This window comes from Plecotus auritus (assembly GCF_963455305.1).
Source record: "Plecotus auritus genome assembly, chromosome: 7".
NCBI classification, from domain to species: domain Eukaryota; kingdom Metazoa; phylum Chordata; class Mammalia; order Chiroptera; family Vespertilionidae; genus Plecotus; species Plecotus auritus.
Window position 1 is genome coordinate 36117843 of NC_137774.1, and position 18084 is coordinate 36135926.

Here is an 18084-nt window from a genome sequence, read left to right on the forward strand (position 1 = left end):
GCCTCTATCCTATCTAGTAAAAGAGTAATATGCAAATTGACCGTCACTCCAACACACAAGATGGCTGCTCCTATGTGGTCAAAGATGGCTGCCTCATGTGGACACAAGATGGCCGCCACAAGATGGCCAGCATGGGAGGGTAGTTGGGAGGGTCCAGGCCTGCAAGGGAGGGCAGTTGTGGGTGATCAGGCCATCAGGGGAGGGCAGTTGGAAGGGACCAGGCCTGCAAGGGAGGGCAGTTGGGGGCGATCAAGCCTGCAGGGGAGGGCAGTTAGGGGTGACCAGGCTGGCAGAGGAGGGAAGTTGGGGGCGACCGAGCCTGCAGGGAAGGGCAGTTAGGGGTGACCAGGCTGGCAGGGGAGCAGTTAGGCATCAATCAGGCTGTCAGGGAGTGGTTAGGGGGTGATCAGGTGGGCAGGCAGAAGCGGTTAGGGCAGTGGTCGGCAAACTCATTAGTAACAGAGCCAAATATCAACAATACAATGATTGAAATTTCTTTTGAGAGCCAAATTTTTTAAACTTAAACTTCTTCTAACGCCACTTCTTCAAAATAGACTTGCCCAGGCCGTGGTATTTTGTGGAAGAGCCACACTCAAGGGGCCAAAGAGCCGCATGTGGCTCGTGAGCTGCAGTTTGTGGACCACTGGGTTAGGGGCAATCAGGAAGGCAGGCAGGCAAGCAGTTGGGAGCCAGCAGTCCTGGATTGTGAGAGGGATGTCCCATATTAGAGAGGGTGCAGGCTGGGCTGAGGGACACACCCCCCGTGCACGAAGTTCATGCACCAGGCCTCTAGTTAATAAATAATAACACAAGAATAAACTGTTTTATGTACTCACAACTATAAACCTACATTTGCCCCACCCTGTATTGTCTCAGAAAAATGTCCTAGAAGGCTGCGTAGATTCCAACACTGACTGTAGCGTTTCAGTGACTCTTGCACGTCATAAGCATAGAACTAATTCTCTCCATTAGAAACAGCAGCCTAATGGCCCAACATGTTGTCTCATTAGCACATGTTTCATTAGCTCATGTTTACTGGGAATTGATTCTGCTCACCTCACTGTTGTGTGTAATCAGAGAGGATGCTGAGCGATTAGGTTGGTGTATCTGGAAGAAGCTTTAGCATTCTCAGTTACTGGGTTTCTGTCTCCAGACATGATGAAGCCACTGGGACCCATTTGACTCGTTGGGAACATGTTTCCAGAGAGTGCAGCTTCGCCTAGGCCTTGCTAGCTGATTTAGTGTCTGATAACCATGGTATTTTCATATCATCACATAAATCCAATATCGTATCTATTTTCCCCAAACTTTCTCTTCTTTAAAAGGTATGTTAAAATAATCAGCTCAGATTCAAAGCTCGTATCTTAGAAAAATATCAATTTAGCCAGTCTTGACTCGTGCTTTGAGATATGAATGAGAAAACCATCTGTGAAAGTGGAGTTTTACTTTCTCAGACAAATATGAGTGGGTGGTAAGGAGCATGGACCTCACCAAGCCCAGCCTGGGGGAGGGCCAGGGTGGAAACGGAAGGGCAGCGTGGTCCTCGGAGGAGTCCCGTGGAAAGTTCAGGTTTAGCTGGGTCCATGCTGGCCCTGAATGTCTGGGCTTAAAAATCCAAGCAGCCGTGTAGCCGGAGGTCTGATCACTCAGGCAGCACAACCATAGGAATCAAGAAGTTAACAAAGAGATGTTCAAAGGCTGAAACATTCTGCCTCAGGTCTCGTAGTGGCTGGAATCCAAGCTTTAATAAAAGCTGTGACATGCAAAGCTAAGGTTTAGCCTAGTCTCAGCTGCCTCTGCTTCCCCACACGTACTAGATCCTAAATGTAGATTCTACTTTAATACTTGTGCTGAAAATAGGGATGGAGACCCTTCCCTTCTCTTTCTTCTCTCCCTGATTACTGTATAAAGTGAATTCTTTATCTGGGGCCCTAGAGCCCTCTTGAGCAATTGCAAGGGCATGTAGAACTGAACCATACTGGTATTTGTGATGCTTCTTGCTAGTTGTGATTTTCAGAGAATCTTGTGGGATTCTCAGGGTCATTAATTAGTCTTATGGCCATGGTATCTATGAGTGCACAGCAGAAATGGAATCCATTCACAAAACTTACCATAGAGGAAGCAGCACTGTATTGTGTAGGGACCAGAACCCTGAGACTTGGGGTCCAGCGCTCCCTCTGCTGTTAATGGTCCCTTTGATCAAAGCAGTTGCTTCTCTGCTTTGAGCTCAGGTTCTTTGTGTTCAAATAAGAGCACTGAACCAGATACTCTCATACGCCCGTCCTAGTCTGTCATAAGATGGAGTCTAAAATATTTAAAGCAACATTATTCATGCCTGTGAAGTTATCTCATTTTCCTTTCTTTATATCTTATATTGACTTTTTATTGTGGTAAAACATATAATTTATCATTTTAACCATTTCTAAGTATACATCTTGGTAGTATTAAGTACCATTGTTGTTCACATTGTTGTTTTACCATCCCCACTTCCAGACCTTTTTTATCTTCTCAAACTGCAACTCCATTCCCATTAAACACTGACTCCCCATTCTGTCCTCCCCCACCTCCTTGCAAACACCATTCTGCTTTCTGTCTTTATGACTATGACTACTCTAGGAACCTCATATAAGTAGAATCATATAATGTCTGTCCTATGGTATCTGGTTTATTTCACTTAGCATGTCATCAGGGTTTATCCATGTTGTAATATGTTTCAGAATTTTCTTTTTATGGCTGAATAATATTCCATTTTGATCATACTCACTTTTAAATTCATGTAATTCAAAACCATTTGTAAAAAATACGTTTAGAGAAAATTTTAGGGTTTTTTTTTTAAAAGCCCAAGCACCAAGGAAAGAGAAAGGAGAATCAGGTGATTGTATACACATGGCAGTTGGAAAAATGAGAAAGTACAAATGGCTATTCTCAGGTTCAGTTCTTCTCAGTAAATCTCCTCCAGGTGACAGAGTGTTTTTAAGCACTCTTTTAAAAAACAAACAAAACATGGATTCATAAAATTTAATTCCCATATACATGGCAGATTTTTAAAATCTTAAACTAGAGACACAAGGAAATTGTTAAATCTGATAAATGGTAAAATACAAAAATCTTAGGAAAGGGTATGGATTACATGGATAAATTCAATTGTCAAGATTGTAAGATTAAGAATTGTGGCGTCATGTTCATGGATTGGTAGAATCAACATCATTAAAATGTCCATACTACCTAAAGCAATCTATAGATTCAGTGCAATACCTATTAAAATACCAATGGCATATTTCAAAGATCTCGAACAAACTCTCCACAAAAATTCATCGGGAATAAAAAAAAGACCCCAAATAGCCACAGCTATCCTGAGAAAGAAGAATAAAGTTGGAGGGATCACAATACCAGATATCAAGCTATATTACAAAGCCACGGTTCTCAAAACTGCCTGGTACTGGCACAAGAACAGACATGCAGACCAATGGAACAGAATAGAGAACCCAGAATTTGACCCAAGCCATTATACTCAATATTTGACAAAGGAGGCAAGAGCATACAATGGAGTCAAAACAGTCTCTTTAATAAATGGTGCTGGGAAATTTGGTCAGATACATGCAAAAAAATGAAACTAGACCACCAACTTACATCATACACAAAAACAAACTCAAAATGGCTAAAGGACTTGAATGTAAGATGGGAAGCCATAAAAATCCTACAAGACTCCATAGGCAGCAAAACTGCAGACATATGTCGTAGCAATATCTTTATAGACACAGATCCTACGGCAAGAGAGACTAAGGAGAAAATAAACAAATGGGACTACATCAAAATAAAAAGCTTCTGCACAGCAAAAGAAACCATCAACAAAACAACAAGAAAGCCCACTGCATGGGAGAACATATTTGCCAATGTTATCTCCCAATAAGGGTTTAATCTCCAACACTTACAGGGAACTCATACAACTTAACAAAAGGAAGATAAACGATCCAGTCAAAAAATGGGCAAAGGACCTAAATAGACACTTTTAGAAAGAGGACATTCAGAAAGCCAAGAGACACATGAAAATATGCTCGAAGTCACTAATCATCCGAGAGATACAAATCAAAACAACAATGAGGTACCACCTCACACCTGTCAGAATGGCTATCATCAACAAATCAACACACGACAAGTGCTGGCGAGGATGTGGAGAAAAAGGAACCCTCGTGCACTGCTGGTGGGAATGCAGACTGGTACAGCCACTGTGGAGAACAGTATGGCATTTCCTCAAAAATTTAAAAATGAAACTGCCATTTGACCCAGTAATACCACTTCTAGGAATATATCCTAAGAAAACAGAAATACCAGTCAGAAGGATCTATGCATCCCTATGTACACAGCAGCACAATTTACAATAGCTAAGATTTGGAAACAGCCTAAATGCCCATCAGCAGATGAGTGGATTAGAAAATGATGGTACATCTACACAATGGAATACTATGCTGCTATAAAAAAGAAGGAATACTTACCATTTGCAGCAGCGTGGATGGAACTGGAGAGCATTATGCTAAGTGAAATTAGCCAGTTAAAGAAAAATACCACATGATCTCACTCATTTATGGATAATAAAGAACATTATAACCTGTTGAACAAAAAGATAGATACAGAGGCAGAGAAGCATTGAACAGACTGTCAAATTACAGCGGGAAGGCTGGGGAGGGTTGAGGGGGTGGGGACGGGTAAGAGATCAATCAAAGGACTTGTATGCATGCATATAAGCATAACCAATGGACGCAAGACACTGAGGGGGGCGGTGAGAGCATATGACGGGGGGGGGGGGGTAGGGGAGGCCAGGGGAAGGTGAATGGGGAAAAAAAGGAGACATATGTACTACTATTTGTAATACTTTAAACAATAATTAAAAAAAAAAGAATTGTGGGGTAAGGAAGCAGCCGCCGTTAAAGCATGAGCATGGACATGTGGTCGCTGGTCACTGCCGCCACCTTCCCGCCCTGTTCTTTTTCTGGTTGGTCCAGCTGGTTCCTCGAGCGCCCAGCAGAGACTGAGGAAGAGAACAGGTTGGGGGACGAGGGGGTGGAAAAAGGAAGGAAAAAAATTGTGGGGTAAATAAAATACACATATAGTAAACACAGGATTATTTTACCTTGGGAATCTCTTAAGACTTGCTGAACATACAATTCATATTTCAAGGGTTGCAGTATTGTATTTTTACCTTTTTCATTAAAGGCACTTCTTTAAAAAAACTCTTAAAAAAAAAAAAAGAATTGTGCAACTCAATGTATGTAAGTTTTACCTCAAAACTTGATCCATCCATTTGTCACATCTTGCACTGTCTGTTCTGGGCCTCCTCATTAAACAACTTTGCAACACATATGGTTCTTTAGCTTCTAGGAGTATGCCTTCATCTTATCTACTCAAGCTTTTCATCACTACCAATAGTTATAGTGTCCCCCCAAGATTAGGCGGCGCATTAGGAAGTAAACCCCTCTAAGCTTTCCATTGCTGGGTAATGATGACCTTTCCCAAGCATAGCCCTGGCCAGCCCTGTACCCCAGTATCCCTTTAACAACATGAGCCACTACCCCCAAAATTCTCAGACTCCAACATATTTGGCCAATGGCCCCCTCTTGACCAGTGCCTCATGCCTAAGAGATGAACTATTAGCTATTTTCAAATGTAACAATAAGCAGATTTTCAAGATAAATGGGGTCTTTCACTTCCCACAGACAACTAGGCTGTCATATTAGGTCCTGCCTTTTCTCGCTGCATTGCTTTATGTAAAACCTAGGACCAAGGTTTTCTTCAGCTGTCTGGTGTGGACAGAATTTTATTGGTTGGCCAGGGATTGAAAATGTCATATCTCAAGGTATGGGAGACAGTAGAAAATTATGTCTGGTTCATTCAAAACTCTTTCTGTCATAAGTCTATATAATTTTTTGTGCATATATTATATCTCTGAGAAGCAGAAAGTATAGAAAAAATAGAAAGTTTCCCATTATGTTTTTAAATATAATCATTGATTTTTCTTCCCTATCAACAAAAGAAATATTTCCAGTTAACAAAAGTATAGAATATGTCAAGCATACCAGCTCACCACTCAGTCAAATCTTAATATGCTCCCACATTTGCTCTAGATTTGTTTTATATAAAGTAAGTTACTACAGTTATTGCTGAAGCCCCCTGGGGACCCTATCCTGCTATTCCCCTCCCTCCATACCCAGAGGTAATACTCTTCTGATTTTGATCATTCCCATATGTGTTTTGATATGTTACATATATATTCACAAATGATATTTAATTTTGTTTTACATATATTTGAACTTTATAAAAATGGTACTTTGTATATCATTTCCCCACTTGCTTTGTTTTGCCCAACATAATGTTTTTTGAGTTTTATCCATATTGATATATGTTGTTTGAGTTCACTCATTTTAACTCCAGTATCATATTCCAGTTCTTGAATGTGCCACCATTTGTTTATCCATTCTATAGTTGATGGTTATTTAGGTTATTTCCAGTCTTTTGCTTTTACAAACAGTGGATGCAGGAAACATTTTTTAACATGGGTAAGAATTTCTCTAAAGGATTGGAATGCTATGTGGAGGGTTATGCACAACTTCAAATTGTGTGTGTGTGTGTGTGTGTGTGTATTACTGGATTTTATCCTAAGTGCTTTAATTAATTTATACTCTCACTGTAGTATGAATTTTCTTATATTATGTCCATGCCAACACTTGGTATTATCAACCTTTTTACTTTTGCCTATCTGATGAGTATGAAATGGTATACAATTGTGGTTTTAATTTGTACTTATTGGATTATTGATAAGGTTAACTATTATTTCACATGCCTTGTGAACACCTGAGTTTCTGCTTTTGTGAATTGCCTATTCAGATCTTTGTCCCACTATTGTTGTTACTGTTGCTTTTGGGTTTGCTGATATTTTATGGGTTTGCTAAAATCTGTGTGTGTCTTGAATATTATTTCTTTGCCAGTATTGCAGATACTGTCTCCCAGTTTCTGCTTTTACTTTATGTATATTTTGATACAGACTTATTTTAAGTAGATTTTTCTGTCTTTCCTGTGTTTCACATTCTTCTCTACCCATAGTAATAAAAATAATCTCTATTTTCTTCTTAAAGTTTGTCTTTTTATATCTAGGTGCTTGATCTACCTGGAATTTAGCTTATTCATTCTTTTCTTTTTTTTATTTTTTTAAGTATATTTTTATTTATTTCAGAGAGGAAGAGAGAGAGAAACATCAATGATGAAAGAGAATCATTGATCATCTGCCTCCTGCATACCCCACACTGGGGATTGAGCCTGCAACCTGGCCCTGTGCCCTGACTGGGAATCGAACCATGACCTGATTCATAGATTGACCCTCAATCCCTGAACCATGCTGGCCAGGCTTACTCATTCTTTAGAGGCATGTACAGGGTTACCTCTGAGGAAGAGAGTGGCTCTGGGAAGTGTTCTAATGTTGAGCTCTTTGTATGGGCCTTGGGCAGCCTACAACTCATCTCTCCTCTGCATGCTTAGGTACCTTTCTCTGTGGGCCTAAGGCCTTTTCAAAAAGCAAATACTAGGAAAGTAAGAATTTCCATATCTGGAAAGAAAAATCCAAATGCCCTAGCACTTTCCTGGTCTGCAGTTGAATGACGTACAGAGTTTAGGCCATTGGCCACATTACTACGTGAAATTACTTTTCCTTAGTGTATCTTCCTCACCATTTTTTAAAATAGATTTTTTTTTTTTTACAGAAGTTTAAGGTTCACAGCTAAATTGAGTGGCAGGTACAGAGTTCCCATATACCCTCTGCCCCCACATAGCCTCTTCCATTATCAACCGAGTGGTGCATTTGTTGCAATTGATGAGCCTACCTTGATACATCGTTATTAACTCAAAGTCTGTAGTTGACATTAGGGTTCACCCTTGGTGTTGTACATTCTGTGAGTTTGGACAGATGGATAATGATGTATCCACCGTTAGTTACAGCATCATACGAGTAGCTTCACTGCTCTAAAAATCCTCTGTGCTCCTCCTGTTTGTCTTACCCACCATCCCCAACTCCTGGCGACCACTGGTCTTTTCACTGTCTCCATAGTTTTGCCTTTTCCAGGTGTCATAGTTGGAATCATACAGTCTGTAGCCTTTTCAGATTGTCTTCTTTCACGTAGCAACATGCATTTGAGATTCCTCCATGTCTTTTCATGACTTCATAGCTCCTTTTTTTTAAAGAGCAGAATAATATTCTGTTTTCTGGATGTACCACAATTTATCCATTCAGCTACTGAAGGACATCTTGGTTCTGGCAATTACGAATAAAGCTGTTAAAAACCTCTGTGTGCAGATTTTGTGTGGACATAAGTTTTCAGCTCTTTGGGTCTCTGCCTCGGAGCAGGATCGCTGAATAACCGTCCTTTATCAGATGTGCCTTTTGCAGATGTTTTCCCAGTCTGTAGCTTGACTTCTCATTCCCTCGACAGTGTCTTTTGCAGAGCATAAATTTTTTTCTTTTTTTTTTTTCCATTCCTTTTTTTGATTGATTAAGGTATTACATGTGTACAGATCTTCGCATAAATTTTTCATTTTAGTGAAGTCCAGCCTATCAATTATTTCTTTCATGGTTCTTGGCTTTGAGGGCATATCTAAGAAGTCATCACCATACCCAAGGTCATCTAGGTTTTCTCCTCTGTGATCCATTTTGAATTAGTTTTTGTGAAGGGTGTAAGATTTTTTTTTTCTTTTTTGCATGTAGTTGTCCAGTTGTTCCAGGAGCATTTGCTGAGAAGACTGTGTGCTCCATTGTATCGCCTTGCTCCTTCGTGAAAGATTAGCTGACTACATTAGCGTGGGTCTATTTCTGGGCTCTCTGTTCTGCTCTCTTGATCTGTTTGTCTGTTCTTTCACCAATACCATACTGTCTTAATTACTGTACCTTTATAATAAGTCTTGAAGTCAGGGTAATACCAGTTCTCCAACTTTGTTCTTCTTCAATATTGTATCTCCATATAAACTTTAGAATCAGTTTGTCAATACATCACCATATTTTGAGAGTAATATTTCCATTTAAGTTATTCCAAGTAAAACGTTAATATGTTCTCCAAATTTTATACTGTTCTCAAAGTTATAATCACCATGACCATTCATAGTGTCTACCTTTAGTCATTAGTTCTCATGTCTGTAAGAAAATGCAGGGAGAATGAGCACATGTGAGTGTCTTGCGGCCAGGGGTCCCTTTCATCCCTGCTTGATATTATTATGCCAGGCTTTCCTAGAGGAGCTGACAGTGCACATAGAGCAAGCCTTGTCCTGAACATAAGATTGACCGTCAGAGTTGTGGTGGTGGTGATGGGACTGTCACCCCACTGCTCCCTTTGTCTGGTTGGGGGGCATGCAATTCCATTCTTCTAGACTGTCTAAACAGGCCAGAGTGTATTAGGCTTCAGCCATTTCAGTGCCCCCGGTTGCCAAGAGCAGCAGCAGGTGAGCAGTATACCTGCCATCAGCAGGAAACAGTACGAGGTCAAAGCCAATGCTGCCCTGAGGCACCTAACCTAGGCAGCTGGGGCGGGAGCTGTAGCCTGCCCACCTGGCATCTGACCCCACCCATCCTGCGAGATACTTTTAGCAAATTATCTAACCTCTGGGCCTTTGGTTTTCTTACCTATAAAATGGGAAGAGTAAATACCTACAGGCCAGGGTCTTCTAAAGACTAAATTAGGTAAAACATTCCTAGCATCTTTCCTGGCAGTAGGTGGGCAGTCAGGAAAGTTGACCTCCTTTCAAACAATTAGCATTGAGGAGAACAACAATAAAAAAGGGCAGATTGTTCTAAGAGACCAATGTTTAAATTTGGCTTAATCTCTTACATCCTCACTAGCGTTCAGAGAAATTCAAAATACAGCAATACTGAGTACCATTTTTGCCAGTTGAATAAGCAAGATTTTTATGAGTTTTCTGTGCCAGGGAGGGTGAGTCTGCACCACTGGCAGATGTAAACAGGTACATTCCATTGGGAAAGCAGTTCAAGATATGTATCAAGAACCTCAAAAATGTTCTTATCCTTTGATCTGTCCCAAAGACTCTCTCCTAAGGAAATGCTATTGATAGACCTGGAATTTTATGTAAAAAGCTATTCAGCACAGCATTCATTATTTATAATAAAAATCTAGAAACAAATTACAGGGGAATGGTTAAATATGTTAAAGTTACACACAGAGTACTCTATAACCATTACAAATCATGATATTTAAAGACTGTTAGATGGGAAAATAGAATTCAAAAACTTCATATACTGAGTGGAAAAAAACAGATCATAAAACTATGTACAGTATAATTTTAGTTTTTTTATACATACATACAGACTGGTAGGAATTATACCACATTGTTACTGTGGCTTCTTGTTATTTTTTTCCTGGGTAATAGGAATTATAACTAACGTGTTTCCTTTTATATTCGTTTATTTTCCAAATTTTCTCCAGTGAGGATGTATTACATTTAAAATCAGGAAAATGTTATTAATCAGCATGGGTACACAGGATGTGGTTGTCCATAGGAAGTGACTAGTAATATTCTGCTTTGCTCCCTCAGCTGCTGCTGGACACCCATTCCCTGAAGATGGTCCTGCTCGATCTACCTTCCATTGGCTCCCAGGTGGTGAGGAAAGCACCTGCCAGTTACACTAAGATTGTTGTGAAAGGCATGACCCGGGCGGAGATGATCCTCAAGGTAGGGCCTGTGTTTCCTTGTCAAAGAGGGCTGGTTGCCTGATTGCTTATTCCAAGGAGTACTAGTTTTGAAAGCATAGATCAGCGCCTATCCCCGCCAGCCCCAAAGGGTTGTCCACATTCTTTGGCGGGCCTGGGATTTGGCCTCATCAGACATTGTTGAAAATCAGTGGACAGTTCCTTGGGGGTCAGTAAATCTTCCTGACAAATGAATTCTTCATTGTAATGGGATTCCCTTGTAGTAAGATTTGGCCAAGATTGGAAGTTAGGTGGGGTGTCTGTGAGAATCAGTGTCTAAGTCAGGGGTCTCTTTGCTGCTCAGCAGGAATTTCCAGCCCAACTCTCAGTTACTCCCTTTCACATAAGCCTTTTGGTTTCCAAACTCTGCAACTTTACAAGAACTCCAAACAGATGTTTCAGTAACTGACTAATCAGCGAATGGGTTTTCTAAAGCCCCATTTAACAAAATATTATATGTGAGGTGATGTTGCGAATGGTTGAAGCCTTAAGCATCTGCATCAGATTTTCACCTGTACCTGTTGAGAAGAGAGGGAAGAAAACTACAAAACAAACGGAACTATCAGGGAATGCTCCTAAAATTCCAGGGCCTGCAGGCTCTCCAGGTCTGTCTCCCAAACAGAATGACTGTGATGATAGCGGGAGGAAAAGTAGCAGTGGGACCAGAGACAGTGGAGGTGACCAGGAGAGGGTCCTGCACGGACCTGGAGCTTCTGGCCCGAGGAAATGGGAGGCAGCCTGATCATCAGTCTCCTGCAGCTGGTTTGCTCCCAGGGGGCAGAGCAAAGCTTGCAAATTATCTGCAGAGGATTTCTTTCTCCTTTTTATTTTTTTAGCTTTTTGCAAATAACATATATTTTCTCCATGTTTCCTAAGTATAATAAAATATCACCCTTAGTGAATTTGTACCTTAGGTACAAATATTTATAAAATAATGAACACCAGTTTCCCCAGGTTAGCGTGAGAGCGAACACATGCTGAAACAATCCTGATTTTATTCCCTGACAGAAAAACAATCTTGAGTATATTTTAATGGCTAAAAAAGAAAGTCATTCAAGTTTCATGTTTATTAAAAAAATGTGACTTTATCTTTGCTTCATGAATTTTGTGCTTTGAAACGGAGGAATGACATTTAGACATTTCTGCAGAGAATTTCTGAGTGAACTGCTCCTTGCCACTCGGAGTTCCGTGCTCAGGAATTCAAAACAAAGCCGGTCTGCTGGAGGAAGAGAGCCAGACACCGCGTTTCAAAACCAAGTGGAAATGAATGCGAGGGCTGGGATGCCATTACTTCCCTTCGGCTTGTATGTTACTCGGATGTAGTTAAATGAAGTTCCAGATTTAAGTCCTGAAAAGAGTGAGGCAGCTTTGTGGTTTTTGTTTTTGAGAAAATCTACTTAAGCCAGTGCCTTTTGTTTCCAGTCCTCGGGAACAGTGATATGTCAAGACACAAGGAGCAGGTACCACAAAACCACAAAATGTCTCAAATAGGAGATCCTCTAACAGTGTTTCCCAGATGGTCCCGACATTTAAAAACATCATCTGGGACCTCACCCCGGCCCTCAGAATCTTCAGAGGAGGGGCTTAGGGATCTGCACTTAAAAAGCTGTCTAGCCCTAGCTGGTTTGGCTCAGTGAATAGAGCGTCGGCCTGCAGACTCAAGGGTCCCGGGTTGGATTCCAGTCAAGAGCATGTGCCCTGGTTGTAGGCTCGATTCCCAGTAGGGGGCATGCAGGAGGCAGCTGATCAATGATTCTCTCTCATCATAGATGTTTCTCTCTCTCTCTCTCTCCCTCTCCCTTCCTCTCTGAAATCAATTAACAAAATATATATATATTTTTTAAAAAAGAGCAGTCTAGGTGTTTATGATTGAGCACCTTTAGGGAACATTGCTCTAACATGTTGAGATGAAATAGGCCATCAGGACGTTTCTGCATTGAGGCTGCTGCTGCTGTAAGGATATCTTGCCGAGTCCACTTTATGGTTGGCTTGCAAGTGAGACTTGCCCTCCGGCCTGAGCTTTCCCTGAGCCTGCTCTTGTCTCTCTCCTTCGTAGGTGGTGATGGCCCCTCATGAACCCTCAGTGGTGTTTGTTGACAACTACATCAAACTCCTTACAGACTGCAGCACAGAAACCTTCCAGAAGATACTGGACATGAAGGTTAGTTCAGGGTCGTGCTTTATCCACATGCACAGCCTTCTCACACCCGTGGTTCTTAACTGGGGGTGAGATGTGCACCCTGGGAGTTCTCAGAATGCCCGCACCTGGCCCCATGCTGCAAACCACACACCAAGAAGCCTTTTAAGGAGAGGGATCCCGGCATGCAACCTTCCTGATTGCCTCCACGCCCATCGAGGACCACTGCTCAGTGGAAGGAATGGACTGAAGGGGAGTATTACCTCCCCTCCCTGTTTACCTGTCCTTTCTTCCCTCTCAGCCTCTTCTTTCTCCTACCCTAGTACCTGTTTTCTTCCCCTGCTTCTCTCTCTGCTACTGCCCAGGACTGGTAACTCCCCAGGAAGAAAGTGTAAATCCTCAGCCCCCAGTACAGTAATTGGAGTTCTCAGCCCTTGGCTAAGAGCATCCCAGATGCTGCACTTGCCCCTCAGGGGCCTTCCTGGACCCGACCTCACATGGTCCTCCTTTCTCTTTCAACCTCAGGGGCTGAAGAGGAGCGAGCAGAGCAGCATGCTGGAACTCTTCCGCCAGAGGCTCCCCACCCCGCCCGCAGGGCCCGAAGCCTCCAGCTCACTGTCCCTGCTGGCTCCCACACCAGAACAGGAATCCTCTCGCATCCGCAAACTGGAGAAACTAATTAAAAAGAGACTGTAGGAGCGCCAGCCAGTGACCCTCAGCACCAGGCTCCTGGAAGCCCCACCTCTCCTGTGCTCAGCCTGACTCTCAGTTGTCCATCTTGAAACTTCCTGGGACATTTGGGTTGCTAGTGTGTGTCTCCCAAGCCCTGTCTTACTTCCTGTCCTAATCGGAGAAGCCCCGTCAGGGCCCGGTTAGCAGAAGGCAGTCTCGGTGGCCTCTGGGCCCTGCAGCAGAGGCGGGCTGGGTGAGCGGCCCTGCCCTTCACTGTTGTTTCTGGGCTGTTCTCACTAGTCCGTTGTCACCGACTCCGTAGCCTCCCTCCCTCTGCAGCCACACCCTTGGGCAAGGGGCCCTCTTCCCCACGTGCGCCCTTCCAGGCAGCTTCGGTGACAAAGCCTGGATCTCCGCCTTCCTCCATCTGCTGCTGTCTGAGGGTGGCTCTGGGGCCCGGGTTAATGAAGTGGCGGTGCAGGGGTAGGAAGCTAGCCTTTCTTTATGAAGGGAATGGAAGCAGGACTGCTGTTCCGTGTGATTCCCAGTTTGGGTACATACTTTGCTTCTGGTACTTTTCGACTTGGCCGAGTTCTCCCTGTATTCTCATTTCTCACTCATCTCTAATTCGCTCTCTGTGTGCATCCGAGAAGGTTTCCCTGTGTCTCTCAGACATGCGGGGCAGACCCATGTCTGACTGGGAGAGAGTGCCAAGCTGGGCGCACTCACTGCTTGACAGGAGGCTATTGTCTCCATTGCTTTATTCCCTCTCTGTGCCAGACTTCGAGCGGAGGGGTTGCCTTTTTCCTAGAAAAATGTCCTAGGCTTGCTCCTTAGATGAAGCTCTGGGGCATCCCAGGAGGCCTAATTCCCTTCCTACCCCTCCATGTTCAAATCCAAAGTGCTTCGCAGGATCATCTGAAAACAGCAGAGGCGATGTGCGGGGCCAGAGAGACGTATTACCTTACTACCAACGGCAAGAACCCAGGTCCCGAGGAGCAGAACACTGACCTTAAACACCATCTCAGAACCTGGCAGGGCCCAGAACGCACCCTGACCCGGCCCTTCCGTCCTGCCCTCCACGGGCTCCGGGCCAGCGCAGCTTTGCAGGCGAGAATCGCCTCACGGAACTGTTTCAGCCCACCCGTCACCCCGTGTCAGGAGGACGGGTAACGGAGTTGCCCAGGTTCACCTGGTTCCCTGGAAACCAAGGCTGTCAGCTGTGACCATGGCCTCAGAGACCCGCAGTCTCAGCATTTGTTCGGGAATTCTGAACGAGGTGTTGGCAGGTAGGGTGAGAGTGAAGGAGGACGGTGGAGCTTCTTGCAGAGAATGCCCACATCAGGCCCCAGGATAAAACTGGGATAGCAAATAGCACTCAGGAGAGAGGAAGTTGCCTAAAAATTCATGAAACTGCCTGGCTGGCTTGGCTCGCTGGTTGAGCTTCGACCTATGAATCAGGAGGTCACGGTTCGATTCCCAGTCAGGGCACATGCCCAGGTTGCGGGCTTGATCCCCAGTGGGGGGCATGCAGGAGGCAGCCAGTCAATGATTCTCTCTCATTGTTGATGTTTCTGTCTCTCTCTCTCTCCCTTCCTCTCTGAAGTCCATTTCTTAAAAAAAATTCATAAAACTTGTGACAGCCATCCAGTAAGAAACATCAAGGTTTGAAAATGTGACCAGAACCTGACTATGTCTTCCCATTGTAACCACTGCACCTGCCCCTGCCCCTCCATCAGCCTCTTGCCCAGACGCGGCCTGTGGCCCAGCTTTCGGCTTGTGCCTCGTTTCTTCATCAGCTTCCAGCTGTTGTTGCTCGTGCGTCTTCATGCATTGAGCATCTCAGACTCGAGAACACCGAGAAGAAAGTAAGTGATGGAAGAAAGAGGTGTGGCCTCCGCTGAGTTCCACTAGGAAAAGATGGCTAGATAGGAAAAGTGCAGGCAGGTGGGGTGGGGATGGGGCGAGCCCTGCAGCTCAGTGGTGGGTCTCGCTGGGCCCCACCGCCCTGGTGAAATTACACAGCCGGCACTAATGGAGGTCACATTCTTTGCCCGCTTGTGCAGGAAGGGGCACAGCAGTCACTTCAGCCGTCTGTCATCGACCTGGGTAGCCAGGGAGCTGCTGCACCTGGTTCTTGTCACGCTCGGTGTTTGCAGACCCACACTTCTTGTTGGTTCGTTCATGGGGAGTCATTTTCTGGATGTCTCCGTAATGGCATTGAGATGTCAAGCCCTGTGTTCCGCCGGTTGGTGGTCACAGCCAGGGAAGTTGCTTTCTTGATTTATTACACTGTCAGTAATCTCCAGGGAGTCCCTGGATGTCGGCAGGAGTGTGTGGTAAATGTCTCGTTGATGGGGTCTGAGTGCTGCGTGTGCATCCTGTGAGGACGGAGCACGTTTCTCAGCTGAGGGAATGCACCCCAATCCCTGGGGCTCGAGTTACAAATACAGACGCCGCCGGGAGGTTCTCAATGAGTAACTCTGGAGGGGCCCCAGGTGTAAGAAGCACTGCAATAGAGAGACACTTGCTTTATTGAACGGTTCCTGCGGCACATTTTCATAAATGTGTCATTTTCCTGGCTCTCCAGGCAAGTGAAATTCCTGTGCAATTGCCCTGGTGCCGACATGGTGAAGATCCTTAGCTGAAGCCAGTAGGTTTCATTTAAACTAGTGTTGATAGGAGGGACCATGCCAGAAACTGTGCTGTCCCCATCCTGATGGGGATGCTTGCAGTTTTGATGAGCCAACCCCAAAAGAAAGTTTATTTATTACTGTCACTTCCAAATAACATATATAAGGGAGCTGACATTGGTAAAACGGTAGCTAACAACTCTGTTATTAAGCTAAACGTATTGTTCGTTCCTCTGACTCTATAGCCCCTTAAACCTTGAAGTCACTGTATGTGGTGAGAATAAATACTAGTAATTGGTCATTGATAAAGAGTTCGCTGCTGTGTTTATTATGGACAGAATTCCTGGAGCTGGCTTAGCGAGGCCCAGGCTAGAGAAAGTTCTGTTTGGTCGTCGCAGGAAACCACAACAGGGCGGTTTTGCCCCCAAACTCGGCTGTGGCATTGAGGCTAACTACCAGCACTCCTCTCTCTCTCTCGATGAACAAAGAACCAGTCCTAGGACCTGCCCGCCACCCAGAAAAGGGTGCTTCTCTCCCGTGCCGAGGTTGACTCCTCAGCCTAACCCAGTGGTCGGCAAACTGCGGCTCGCGAGCCACGGTTTGCTGCTCTGTTGACTAATGAGTTTGCCGACCACTGGCCTAACCAAACAGGACTGAGCAGTGCCAGCGACCACGGTGACAGTTCCCTGGGCGGACAGGGCGAGCGACAGGTCTGAGGCTGCAGCCCGGTGCCTTGGATGCGAGGGAGGTTACACCGACTCATCCTGAGCTGCCATCGGGCAAGGAAAATTAGTTCCCTGTTTATGGAATGTTTGGGGAAAATGCCAAAAGCTCACAGCTGCAAGTGCAATCCCCCTCCCTAGGAGGAGAAATCAAAGTGACAAGCTTGCTTGAGGGTGAAAGCAAGTGTTTCACACTTCCTGTCTGCTCCCAGTGAGATCGCTAAAAAAGCACTGCATCGGGCCACTTCAATCCTCAAGGCCTTGGAGCACGGGCACATGCAAAGCTGGCATGCAGAGTCCTGCTGCATTTTCCACAGTAAATAGACGTCCCCAGTCTCACTCTAGTGGTTATCAGGACAGAGCCTCCCGGGCCCTCGGAGTTCTATACAGTTCTATACCTGTGGGAGGTAGCCGTTTCCCTAAAATAAAGAGATTGGTGTTTCGTGTGAATAGCTTTCGTTTTCCCCATCTGGAAGTAATTTCTTGGTGCATATTGGAGCATGGAATACTGCAGTTAATTAAAGCATTGCTAGATGTCATTTGCTAGGATGTATTTCCTTACTGTTGACAGAAAACAGAATGGACTATAGGAAAGAATTAGCAAGCCCGTGAACCTGGGGCTCCCCTCTGGGCGTCTGCCCTTCTCCCTGGCGAGGCTGTGCCCCTTCCCTGACGCCTCAGGAAACAGCGCTCCTCGGCGAGGTCCCGGCTCGTCCCGCGCGGTGGGAACCTCTGTAACAGTGTATACAGTGCTCGGCTGCTGATTTGGAAACCTTGCGCTCTGAATTTCTGTCCTGTTGCCTTTCCCTCCTCCGCCTACCGTCCCAGTCACAGCCCGCTTTTCCATGGGACTGCCCAGGGATTTCTCCTGCACGCAGTAAGTTCATCCCGCCTCCTTCATAACCCGGTGGGCACTGAACTTCAGGGGAAGTCTGATGTGTCTTCCAGCCGTGGGAAGTCTTGCAGCACTTCCATTAGGTTGGCTTCGAGATCATTACCTAGTTTCCATCCTTGATTTTCAGCAGCCCCCCCCCCCCCCCCCCGCTTTAATAGGGGAGCCGGGGTTCAATAGGGTGGGAAAAGAAACACTTCCGGGTGAACCGCCTACTGACAGAAGAGCAATGCAAGGTGATTTACCTGCGCCGTTTCCTCCTCGCCTACGTCACCGGGCGTAAGCGGTGGCA

The 18084-nt window shown here is 44.7% G+C and overlaps 1 protein-coding gene across 1 annotated transcript in view; it reads left to right on the forward strand.

The window, feature by feature from the left end:
- Window positions 1-17438, forward strand: part of VPS53 (VPS53 subunit of GARP complex) — a 154646-nt gene extending 137208 nt beyond the window's left edge. The window contains exons 20-22 of the mRNA XM_080681611.1: window positions 10582-10719; window positions 12793-12897; window positions 13399-17438. Coding sequence (XP_080537737.1) covers window positions 10582-10719; window positions 12793-12897; window positions 13399-13569 — 414 coding nt within the window. The 3' untranslated portion in view covers window positions 13570-17438. The remainder of the gene's footprint in view (window positions 1-10581; window positions 10720-12792; window positions 12898-13398) is intronic.
- Window positions 17439-18084: the final 646 nt, after the last annotated feature.